The sequence below is a fragment of the Tauraco erythrolophus genome, chromosome 17 (assembly GCF_009769465.1).
Source record: "Tauraco erythrolophus isolate bTauEry1 chromosome 17, bTauEry1.pri, whole genome shotgun sequence".
NCBI lineage: Eukaryota > Metazoa > Chordata > Aves > Musophagiformes > Musophagidae > Tauraco > Tauraco erythrolophus.
In genome coordinates, this window is record NC_141481.1 from 8,784,076 (window position 1) to 8,796,575 (window position 12,500).

General features: G+C 40.0%; 1 protein-coding gene across 2 annotated transcripts in view; it reads right to left on the reverse strand.

Annotated features, from left to right (window-relative positions):
- Positions 1 to 12,500, reverse strand: part of PRKAR1B (protein kinase cAMP-dependent type I regulatory subunit beta) — a 101,898-nt gene that overhangs the window by 86,166 nt on the left and 3,232 nt on the right. For both annotated transcript variants that reach the window (XM_086621989.1, XM_086621988.1), the window contains exon 3: positions 108 to 278. In XM_086621989.1, the coding sequence (XP_086478115.1) occupies positions 108 to 278 (171 nt within the window). The remainder of the gene's footprint in view (positions 1 to 107; positions 279 to 12,500) is intronic.

Below are 12,500 nucleotides of genomic sequence, written 5' to 3' on the forward strand. Positions count from 1 at the left end.
AGTCAAGCCAACATAAGGACACCATCTTACGGGCTGACCCATGATTTCCAATTGTGAGCAAAATATGAGTCCCTTGATTGCCCTGTAGACAGATGGCAATGCATTACCTTTCTGACATAAGAAACAGCATCTTCCTCCGTGTACACTTCTGCACTGACCCCCCCTCTTCTGCGTCGGGCTTTTACCACTGGGTTGGGAGGAGGAGGGGAAATCTCATCGTCATGAGAATCAGACTGGGAACTGGATTTCTGCCGAGCCAGTATTTGTTTGCATTCTTCCTGCAAGGCAAAAGGAGACAATGAAACATCTCTTACTCATGTAGCTAACTTGCTGGACACACTCGATTCACTCTTCTTTTACAACTCTCAGCAACCCTTTCCTTTCTACCTTTGGATGACTGTCAATTTACACAGGTGTACCACTGAAAGAAAATTAAAAATTTAATGTGAGCAGCACAAAGGGCTGACACTAACTACAATGTGTGAACAGGTATCATCACTCCAATACCTGATCTGTTCAACTCTTTCTTACACGTAATGGAAACCAATGTATTATAAACTGCAGGCATATCTTTGAAGCTACTCCTGGCTCAGAAAGCAAAAGAACAAGCCTCTTCTGCTTACTCCCCAACATCACAGCTGTTATTTTCACAGTTGGCTTGTACATATCTTTGTCTCTTGTACAGAGAACATATCAGAATTCACACGTCAATATATTAGATAGGTTTATTCATATTGCTCTGCTTTGCATGCTTACCATCACCAGGAAGAACAAAGATGCTCCCTACTCCAGAATTTCTGCCATATAACAGATTTATAATCAATGGGACTACTTCCAAGCAAATAAGACCCATGGTAGGCTCCGGAGAACTATGAAAAATGATGGCTGGCCAAGCATCAGCTGGCCAACAGGGAGATTATTCTCCAAATTTCACATTCATGGAATGGAGAATAAAATATATAGGGGAATCCCTGAAGAGATAGTAACAAGAGCAGGAAACAGTACAGAAAACCTTCAAGAAAGGATGTCAGAGTTGCAAGACATTGTCAATCCATACACTGAATTATTTGACTTCTAAAGAATTGAGACAAACAAGAATATCCATAATTATATTTTCCTAAAGCCTCATCTCCTATTCTTTGGCTTCCTAGGATTCAAGGGAAAGCACACAGGAGCAAAACTCCCTTTGTGTCATCAATGCCTATCAGCCAAAGGAACGGGGGGGCTGACTGCTCATTCCCAGACCACTTCCTCGCCCCCTGGTACCACCTCAGCCTGGCATCCTGCCTTTGCTACCTCTTCAGTGCCTTCTTAGCTGGTTCCTTCTAGTCTTCGCTGACCCTGCCTAAGGCAGGGAAGAACTGGAGATGGGATGGACCACATGTCCTGTCCTCAGCTTGTCTGATTCAGGAAACCAAAGGGCACATGCAGGAGAGACACGAGCACTGTAAGGAGGCAAGCCAACTCGTGCAGCAGCAGTCCAGTAATTTTATTTGCTGTCATCTACTACATCACCATAGGCACAACCTGCACCCTGGCAGCCTCAGGGTTATGTTGATCGACACTCACATACCAGCTGTCATCCAGCCACTCTCTAAACACCTCCAGTATTTCTGAGACAATCCAGACGAGCGGCGTTGCAGTCTACCCAAAAGAAAACACGGTAATGCCGAGGTCCCTGCACACCCCATGAAGCCGACGTTGCTTTAAAAGGGATGCCAGAACCTGGCCTCTGTCTTACCCAGTTAATTTCTAATGAGACTTTCCAATCAGAGCTAATACATGGATTCAGTGGAGGAGGGAGGATCTGGGAGCAGCAGCGCTAGACATGTGGCAGATTACCAACACAGCCAGTTGGTCTCATTGACAGAGGAAATGAGTTAGAGTTAACTCATCAGGTATGACACCAGAAAAGGGTGGTACAGAAAACTGGCACAAGTTCACAATTTTTAAGCTCTCAAGAAAAACAGATGATTAATATATGTTTTGCCATTGATGTTTACAAATGTCTGACAAATCCAGGCATGTCACTTGTCTTTTCTGGTCTTATTCCAGCTGCTTTCTTCACCATCACTGACAATGCCCTTCTCGTTAACCTAAGGAGCCTTTGACACCAATCTTTGAAGTACTATTGCTACTCGAAATAAATAACTGAATAGTATTTCCCATGCTGCATAATTGAAAGTAACAAGTCACACATTCTTGCTTTGATTAAAGAGCTACTGAAATATTTAAGAGACAAGCATAGAAATAAAATGTAGAGGGCTGGCTCAAGATCTGACTTTTCAAGGTCCTGACCTGCCTCAGAAAGTGACAAGTTCTTTCTAAGATCAGTATTAATTTTTTAAGTTGGGATTACAACACCGCAGCTCCTGGGCCATAACACAGTTGATCTAAGTGCTGTAATCAAAAAAAGAGAGAAAAAAAAAAAAAAGCTGACTTCAGTTCTATTAAATCCTTACTGAAACCTTTTCATTTCCAACTCAAATTTCAAATAGCAGCACTGGATATGTAAAAAACGACTCAGCTAGATTTTCCTATCGTGTGAGAACTGCAAGTTCTATTTAAGCATTCTCATCAACTTCCTCCCTACATCAAACTCCTCTCTGACTGCCTCAAGCTTCCTTAATTACAATTATGCACTTGCAGAGGCACAAACTTCTAACATAAGAGTATGTGTGCTACATATTATCATTGTATTTAATACCTGATCATGAAAACCAAACTTATAGCTGAAGAATTTCAAACAATATTACTGGCTACTGTAGCTTACATAGCTCTGTGATAGTGTAACATTCTCTGTTTATATTAAGTGAACACAACTAAATACATCTTCTTTATAAGCTTAAGGTAATGAAGACCTTTCTGGACAATGAGCAGCTGAAAGTATCCTAAAATGTAACTACAACAAGAAGTCAGTCAGGTAACTATTTCATGGTATGCAAAACTTACACAGTTCTTTTAATACATAGCATATTTACTTACAGAGAAGAGCAGTAGTTTGCCCCATTTGAATATCAAATACATACTTCTTTTTCAGTACACATTGTATAAAAGGCACTTCCAAGGAATTATAAATAATATCTCCTCTGCCCCAGTACAGATTTATACACGAAAGAAAGCTCAGTGAGATAAAATTAATATCACAAAGCATGCTCTTAAACCCAAATACCTTTTAAAGCCGAAAAGATATTAAAGGATTATAAAAGTGAGTTACCATATGATTCATTTTAAAAGGAAGTCTCTTCGCTACAAACTCCTTTTATATAAACAGCAGATAGTTGACTGGCTGGCTTTTCCATATGCTGCTATTTGTAGTCTAGGTAGGATTTCCATTACTGAACTAAAGAGTGCCTTTTGAAAATAAAAGCGTACGCTCTGTCTTGGGTTAAGCTTTCAAAAAGCTGTCTTCCATATATCCTGGGGTAAAACTGCACAAACACAGAAAATATTTTGAAGGAGGAATGGACTCTCTGAAGTCTAGTTCTTCAAACACTGATCTTCAGACACAGCTTGATGTGAACGCTTGTGCAGAACTCACTTTCAAGTAAACACCTCACCATCTTTTGTTGTCATGACAACAAGCAATCTCCTTCTCTATTCAGATGGCACAGATAATTCACAATCATATTGCCCAATTATGTCCACCTTAAAATGAGAAAACACATGGAAGACACAACTGCAAAACAGTGTAACTGCCTTTGAGCAAGCCCCAGTGAGCATCTTGTTCTTCCTTTCACACCAGTATCTACATTGGCTTCAGTGGAGATGCTCTTGACTTGCAGGACATGTAGGGTTTGATGCAGTTATCCATAGTCCTGGTCCATTTTGGATGACCTTGCTTGGCTTTCAGCTGCCAGCTGAGGAAGACACGAGTCTCATGCTGTCCTGTGTCACATCTACCAGCCCCAGTGGACGTTGCACATAATTTAGGGATTCTTAAATGGCAGCAGGGGACCACGTTTGTGCTGCTGACTGAAGCCTCCAGCATTGCTGCCATAGTCCAATGCAATGATATATGAACACACCCCAAATCTAGAAAACAACATTGCTGTGTGACCATAACACCCAATTTCATATATACATCATCTAAATCTACTTCTATTCAGACCATGTTGCAAGTGACCAAAAAGGTAGCTAAAGTTGTGGACAAAAGTCTTTCCTGGGATTTCTGGGGGAGATGGATGGTGAAATTGGAATACCATCACTGACTTCAATGATGATAAACCAGAAAGGAAAGAAAATATACCTTCATTTCCTCAAATTAAAAGAAAGAAGAACAAATAAATACAACTGCTGTGACTCATTTATCTTCTGAATGTCCACCTTCATCTAAGACATTTGTGCTACAAGAGGGAGGTATAAAACACGGGAATTTAGCGTGCTGTCCTCAGTGCATGGGGTCATCGCCTTTGCAACTAACATTTCCATGAGTTTTTAATGAGCTTAAACACTGCAAGTGAAGCAGCCACAACGCCAAGACATTTCTCAGGTTTACTCTTCCTTTCAGACTGCTGCTGAAGAGCACACACGCTTCCTGACCCAGAAGCTTTCTTGTCTATCAGACAGAGGATTTCCAAACAGAAATTCACTTCCAGTAGTTCCTCTCCCAGTCTCTCCTTTCAGGCTTTGTCACTGCCTGGAAACTCAGCTGTGTCAGTTGAAGGAAGGACAGCACCTGAGAAGGCTCCAAGTAACTCTGTAGCTTTACAACAACAACCCAAGGAGACTTTTAAAAGCAAGTCAGCCATTCAGTACCACTGCTCACTATCTCTGCCCTGCTTCCTACAATTTATTCATTGCATTCAAAAGCAACAACACAAAGTACTCTCTAAATGAAATATTTTCTTTTTTTTTTCCCTCAAGCACACTCATAAAAGTTTTCTGACTGGCAGACCTGGAATCTGCTTTCTATTTATCCACAGCAAACGTGCAGGACAGTTCATGCACACATAACTAATCTCTCTCTGCACTGGAATTGACCCAGAGGAGATGCTCTCCATACAGGAAGGTTTTTAACACAGCCCCATCACTCCTGGAGGCTGACAAAATGATTTATAGCAACTAATAAAGGCCAAATACAAAGCACTCCACTTTGTTGGAAGCACAGAACTGACTGATGCCACCACTGAAAGCTGGAGAAATCTGGAAGGTCTTAATGCCCTTCCCAGCCTGTCTTTGTCATGAGGGACAACTCTACTATCTTTACACTCATTCAGCCCTGTAATTGGAGACTTTTCACACAATCCCGACTATTGTTCCCTTGCCCTCCCATTGTGACATGCCACCTTTTCTCCTACAGCATTACGAAGAAATATCTTTAACATTCACCCCTCCTACTAACGTATTTATCAACTCCATAGTTACCCACCACTTCGATTACTACTACTGCATCCTTGGTGGCCTCTCTGCATCTCAGTTCATCCCCAATTTCCAATCTAGGCAAAACTCTCCTGCTAAAAATCTGCCTGCTTTTCTGCCACTCTGAATGCATCACTCGTCTTCTCAAGTCCCTTTACTGGCATCCTTTTACCTCCTGCAACTTGTTAACCCTTCTTGTCTTCCCTTTCGGTGTCTTGCAGTATCTCAACCCAATACCACCTCTTCCCTACCTCCTTACATACACCTCACAGTAAAGTAAAAGAGGTTATTTTACAAAACACAGATCACGTTTTTGATACTTAAAAGCTTATATAATCAGAGAACCATAGCTAACACTTCTGATTTTTAAAATCCAGCCAAATAAAAATGTATGCACACATACCTTGTATAAGAAGAAACATGCCCACAGAAAAGCTCTATTTCAACTAGATAAATATAACTTAAACTAAAATGCTAAATATTATGCCACATTTTTCAGCAACAACCAGAACAGTCACTCTGTAGTTTTTAATCACTGACAAAGCTGCTTATTTTTTTTAAGTTTTTTTTTATTATTTTGTTTGTTTATTTTTTATTCCAGCCTTCCAGTACAGCAGATCCTTAATCCAAGAGAAGCGCCACCAATCTCAGTGAGACTTACATGTAAGAGGCAGAAATGGACCATCACAGCATAAGAAGAGATAGTTGATAATTGAGGTTATCAACAAAGAGGGAATCTTAAATGCTAGCATGCCATTTTTCTCCTTAAAAGACTTCTGCTGCCTAGGTCCACTTAACATTTAGAAGGATACTGACGCCTTCAGATCAAATGTGCTGTTGACAGCAAGGATGGTTATTCAAAATCTTGTGTTCCATTAGTCTTTCCAGAGCGGATATTGTCTCTAAAACATTTCCACATTTTCTAAAAATTCTACTCAATTTATTCTCTCTTCTAAGAAATTATCTGATGTTAATACAAATATGAAAACACATGTGCTGGGCTGCCCACCTTAAATATACACTCAGCTTTTTTCCTCTCTTTCATTCTCCTCCCTTCCACAGGCATTTCGTTTTTGAAACCCAAAACAACTTCAGTGTGCTACAGCATTGGCACAGGGGTATTAAGGCTTGTTAGCAACTTAATTTGCAAGGTCAGGCAAGAATCCAGGTATCCCCCTTAACCCTTCAGTGGGATGATCACAACTCATTAGGTATTTTTTTCTTCACAATTTGCCAATAAATCCAAACTAAAACAATTATGGACATGCTTTTATTTTGAGTTTCCCATAGCTCACTTTCTCAGTTCCCTACTGTCTTGCCCAGGGATGATGGATCTGGCAGGCTGAGCTCCCAGGAGTTGCAGAACCTCCACAGCTTGAGCTTACAAAGCTGTCAGGGTACAGCTCCAACACAGGCTGCCAAACAGGCAACCACAGAGGCACGGACCTCAGCAGAGGACACCGGAAAGCAATTAATTCTTCCGCCTATAGCATTTCAAAATTTAAGGTCCTTTTCTTTATTGAAACAAAGTCAAATCTCAAATAATCTTAAATCTATTATGAAAACTGCAGCTCTCCACCCAGTCTTACTGGTGCCCAGCTGGACAGTCTCAACTCCCATCCTATATGCCTAATTAAAACAAATTAATGCAGCATTAAAAAGGTATTTAAAAATAAGAAGTCACCTTTTTTTGCATTTAGGAGAATATTAACGAGGAACTACTGGAAAACTAAATCAAAACCAAGAGCAAAATCAAAATTCATCTTCATATTGGAAATCTGGTTTGATTTGTATCATTTTTTTACATGGTCTTTCTCCTTGCTATCATTCCTATTCAGTACGTCCCTCAGTTCAAAATAAACACTGTGGGAAGACAGACAAGGCTTAACTACCTCTATGCTTCAAGTCACCTCCTACAATTGAAAGAGAATTAAAAGGGAATAATTCTGAAGATAATTCAGTGCCTGAGAGAAAAGCTACTGCCTCGCCTTGGCTAAGCAATCAGCTGTAATGGACAGAAAGGGTCGGTAGCTGTCAGAGCACCGTGCCTGATGCTCTAATGACTGTAAAACACAGAGAACGGGGAGGAATCACAGGACCACAGCTCAAAACCCTCCCATCCCTGAATCTGGACCTCCACTTCATTTGAGGCGAGTTGCTATGCAGTCTGACCAGCCTCTCGAAAGATTAGTGGGGGATTTGCTGAGCTGCAGACAAGCAGAGGGTTGGTACTCAGCCAGTTCTGCAGCCACAGACTCCAACACAGGCAGGATTTAAGTCTGGGCAAACTCTTTTTCAAAAATTGATTGGTAAAATAAGGCTTGAGAGCCTCCACATCTGTTTGGGAGCCTATAAAAGGCTGCAGTCAGCTGGGGGCAAATACGTGTACGTACCTGTTCCTCGCAGTAAAAGCCCATTAGAATCAAGAGCTTTCCCAAAGTCTGCTGTGATCCAGTGAAATTTGCCATCAGGCAGTGCCTGATCCAGCACCACTGTTAACTTTCCACGAATTTGGCATGGTATTTCATCCATGTGTTCAAAGCTAAGCATGAATCTGTTTCTTTAAAGCCACTTAGATGCTTAAAGATTAACGTGGATTAAGTATTCCGATGAACGTAAAACACAATAGCTTGAGATGTGAAACAAAGACGACATCCAGACAGACTTCCCTTCTCTTCCCACCACTGCGCTCTATTTTTGTTAGTTTTTGACTTTGAGACCAGGAAAGCTACTCACACTTATAGACACACAAAGTAAACAGGGAGCTCAGCAACGCTCTAGCATGTTCTGCCCAAGCTCGTAAGAGCACGGCTTCACTTATAGCCAGTTTTATTTCTTAGGAAAAAACTTTTCTTCTCTCTCTCTGCTCTTATCCCTTTCATCTTCCACCCTTCACTAAACCTCCTGCAGTTAGGAAAGCTTGCCTGAAAGGTCTTAAAAATTCACCTAATTTTCACTTTATTCCAAGAAAACTGCCACCTCTCGTAACACTGCCTGTGGCTGACTGGCAATCACAGAGGTCCGACCTGAGCTGCTTTTCATCCAGCCCTCTCCAGTACTGCTGTCAGAGGATTGGCAGGAGCAGAGGCTGCCCAAGCCTACTCAGAACCACAGTCACACAGCGAGGGCACCCAGTGCTGCTATCAGCGTCTTGGGTAGCTCAGGTATGTTCTCACGTGCTTTATCAACGTTTCTGACCACCGAGCAGATACTGCCTGTCTGCTTTGCAAGCTTTGAAAGATACAGAAATATTTGTCTTGTTAGTTTTTATCAAACTGCTTAGTTAATGCATTTTTCTGATACTTCTTCCTCTGCAGGATTTTCCTTCCAATCCATAACCTCTCCCCAGCTTATCTTAAAGGAATGAGTTATACTTAGCATAAACCTGTACTGACAAGAATGAATTTCATTGTTTCAGACAGGTTTTGGTGAAAATTACTGATTGCAAAATTTCTTGTTGTGACAAAATGCAAACACTGAGAGACTACTCTGGCAGAAGAAAAGCCTGATGCTCAAATTTTGATGCTCAAATACTTTTGGTTGTGAAACTCTTTATGATAAATAAATAAACTGTATTTTATCAACAGTGAATGAACTTGTAGTTTACCTCACAGTTTCTGTTTAGTGCTAGTTTACAGCAAACCTGTCACACAAATGCCTTTATTTTCTGACCAAGTCTGTGTGCAATACTGTCTAATATCACCAGGTGGAGCTACGCAGATAATCTCATTTTGCTTTTCTTAATTACAGACGGTAGAGTCCAGGTTTTTCTAAAACTCTCTTTTTGGATGGTACCTTAAGACATGCAGCATCAGCCTGGGTTCATAAAACCACTGCCAATCCACAGCAATCCAAGACGGTAAGTTCAGTATGAGCACGACAGTATTTCTTGCATGAGCACAGGGCAATAGAAGGGACCAGGAGAGACCTCAGGTCCAGAAGGTATCAGCAAAGACCACCTGGCTCAGTCAGCAAAGCCACTGCTCTGAAATACGCCGCATGCAAAATGGCTTCAGCAAAGTACTTGGTAATGCCTAAACATATCCTGCAGGTTCCCGCTGCTTCCTCTTCTTTCGTGCTATTTTCTTCATTAGTTCTACTCCTTACTATAATTTTTTTCTACTGAACCACAGCCTAGCTTAGCCTGGCAAGACAGCTCCTCCTTTCATCATATAATCACGACACTGAACAGCCTGACACTAATGAAAGTTTTGCAGTCTCAATATAGCTGAAATACAAGGCTTTGCCTGTAACTTAACTTTTACACATAAGGTAAGAAACAGAGATAAGACAGGTTCTGTCTTTTCTGCTATGCCTTCTTTAGTCCTCAAGTAAACAGGATTTAATTAAAGCTATTAAAATAATGCCACAGTTTCTTAGCTAACACCCATTTCCACTCTCTAAAAAAGCCCATTAATACCCCTAAGGGAAAGGTTTTCCTCACCCCATCCACCAACAAGAAGTTCTATACAGTGACAGGGAAATGTAAAACAAATTATTCAAAAGAAAACATTACATAATTTTTAAAATCTCAGGTATCTAAACTGTTTTCAAGTGTTTTCTGTGCTCAATGGGATGTTAAAGATTTTTACAAAGTAATTGTTAACATGATCAGAGTAGACATCATCTTGAAGTCTGTAGGTCACAATACTGAAAACTGACTTGCAAACTTCAGAATATAGAAACTTAGGTTGATTCCCAGCAATTACTGGCATCTTAAGACAAGCAGGTCCTGCCAGTATTAAGTGAACAGAAAAATACGTATTTAAGTTCTTCTACAATTATTTTCAGAGTTATGTTTTTTAATATTGTACTTGATACACATAAGCTGCAAACTTCAAAAGGCATCAGGCGTTTCCTTCTAACCTTGGAATTTCTCCAGCTGAAAACGATGACTGCAGAATCAAACATCAAAACTCAATCTCTAGCACTTTATTCGTAAGTATTTATTCATGTTCTGACTTTACAGCCCTCTCAGGCCATGTCTATACTGTGAAATAAAAAATGGCCCAGCCATGGACCTGAGTACTATTAGCCCAGGACAGTCCACATCCCTCAACTATTAGCTCATTCCCTGGCTCTGTTCTGAGCTGCTCGTACTGACTCCTGCCAAAACAAACCTGCTCCTAGACGTGTTAGACGTAAGAATTATATTTGGGGCCAGTTAGTGTCGTGGGGTCAGGAGTTACTCCCTGGCCTTTTTTCATTTATCAGTACAGATGTAGGCTGAAGGCAATGGACCTAACTCTGACATCATCAGAAGTAAGATTAAAAACATTTATGATCTGGTCTGATCTTGCATATGATAGTAAATCTTGCTTTTCTGAGTTGATTTCATGAGATGTAGTCAAGAATTAGCAAAATTAAATGCACTTTTTTTTGTATTCACCTCTGAGGTAGCTCCAGTACACTGATGTGGATTGAGCTCTACATGTTTTCCATAAACTTCTTTTTTAATCGCTTGAAAAATATTCCACACTTCATCTCTCAAATGCCCACATGATTTTTTGACAGATAAACTGTTATTCTACTGCTCTCTTCAGTGGAACATGTTGTCTATTTTAATGAGTTTGGAAAATAATCCCAAAATATCACACTTAGGTGGAAAAATGCATGACTTTGTTTAGAAAATCGTGCTTAAACCCAAAGATTTTCACTCCTCTCCCTACACAGGACCAAACTTAAAAGGAGCTAATAGCAAACGTGCCATATCAGTGTATTGCTCATTCACATACAAAAATCTGTATCAGGTAATTGCTAAATTCATAATTCAATCGAGATTCTTCAGAGCACCCACATATGACAAATGTCTTCTAAAAACAGGCTAAAACTTAATTGAAATGATTTCTCTATCTTTACAAACCTTCCTTCAACTGTTACTGTACAACCAATCAAGTCAAAATATTGTCCTACAGAAGAAAATCCTCCGCAGTGCAATTAACCTGAAGAAAGTCCTCAGAGGTGGTTCAGCGAGGAAGTCAAATTGATGTAGGAACAAGAATCACAGTGCTGGAAACCTCCAGAAGCATCCTAAAGCTTTAGGACTCAGCAGGCTTAGCTCCCAGGCTGCTCTACAAAGTCAGTGGCAAGATTGCTTCCTTCCATACTAAGCATCATGTTCACTGAATTTGACACCTTGAGAATGGTTGTTTCTAAATCATCTCCTTTTGTTTTGTGACAAGTAATATCCATCAGCTTCTGTGTTTGCGTCCTGATCAATATCCTGCTACACAATTCTGGTATCTGCTGTTCTTTGGGAAATAATAGGAGATTACATGAAAGAATATATAATTTCTGAAGGGTAGGAACTGCTTTCCTGTCTCAATTCTGTGTACTGTATTTAGATCAATAAAGTCAAACTCCCCCAGTACAACGACTCAAGTAATCTCACTAGCTACAGAGAATATTCTAAAATACTCCAGAATATTTTAACATTTTTTTAAAAAATCACATTTATCCTTCTTGCCAGGAAGTCCAGAATCACACACATGAAGAGGGATAACAATTCATAATGCAATAAAGGAAATTCAAGAGATTTCACTCTCTTGAAAAGGGTCTTGGCTCTCAGAAGTTTAGAATTTGCAGAACTAAGAGGCTGGGATTCTTTTTAATAATAAGCATTACAATTAAAAAATATCTTGTACTTTCTACCCCTCCTTGATCTTCCAGACTTTCTTACTGGGTTTCCACCAAAATGTAATGTTTGCATTTTTTTAAAGCTACACAAATTTGGCATATACTCACCTATACAAAAATTTATCTGAAAAGCAGACAAGGAGATGTATAAAATGCTTATATCACCTGTAGTATATCAGCTCTACATATTATTCACTAGTTATTATTGTTCTTGCTCTGTCCTTACAAAATTCTGTCTCTAGAAGGAAAAAAATACATAAAACTCTATCTTAAGGCTACAAACTTTAGATGTTTTCTTCAAAAAAAGAGAATAATCTTAAACAAAGTACACGAATAAAGTCTCTGGCAGACTGAGGACTTGTATAACCACCAACGTGCATCCCTGTGCTCCCATTTATTTCTTGAGGAATCCCATCCCCAGAGAAAAGTTGTGTTCACACAACATGTTCTTTCTGCAAAAGACACCCATAGGCTTTAGTAAGAATTTGAGAATGTTCTAAAAT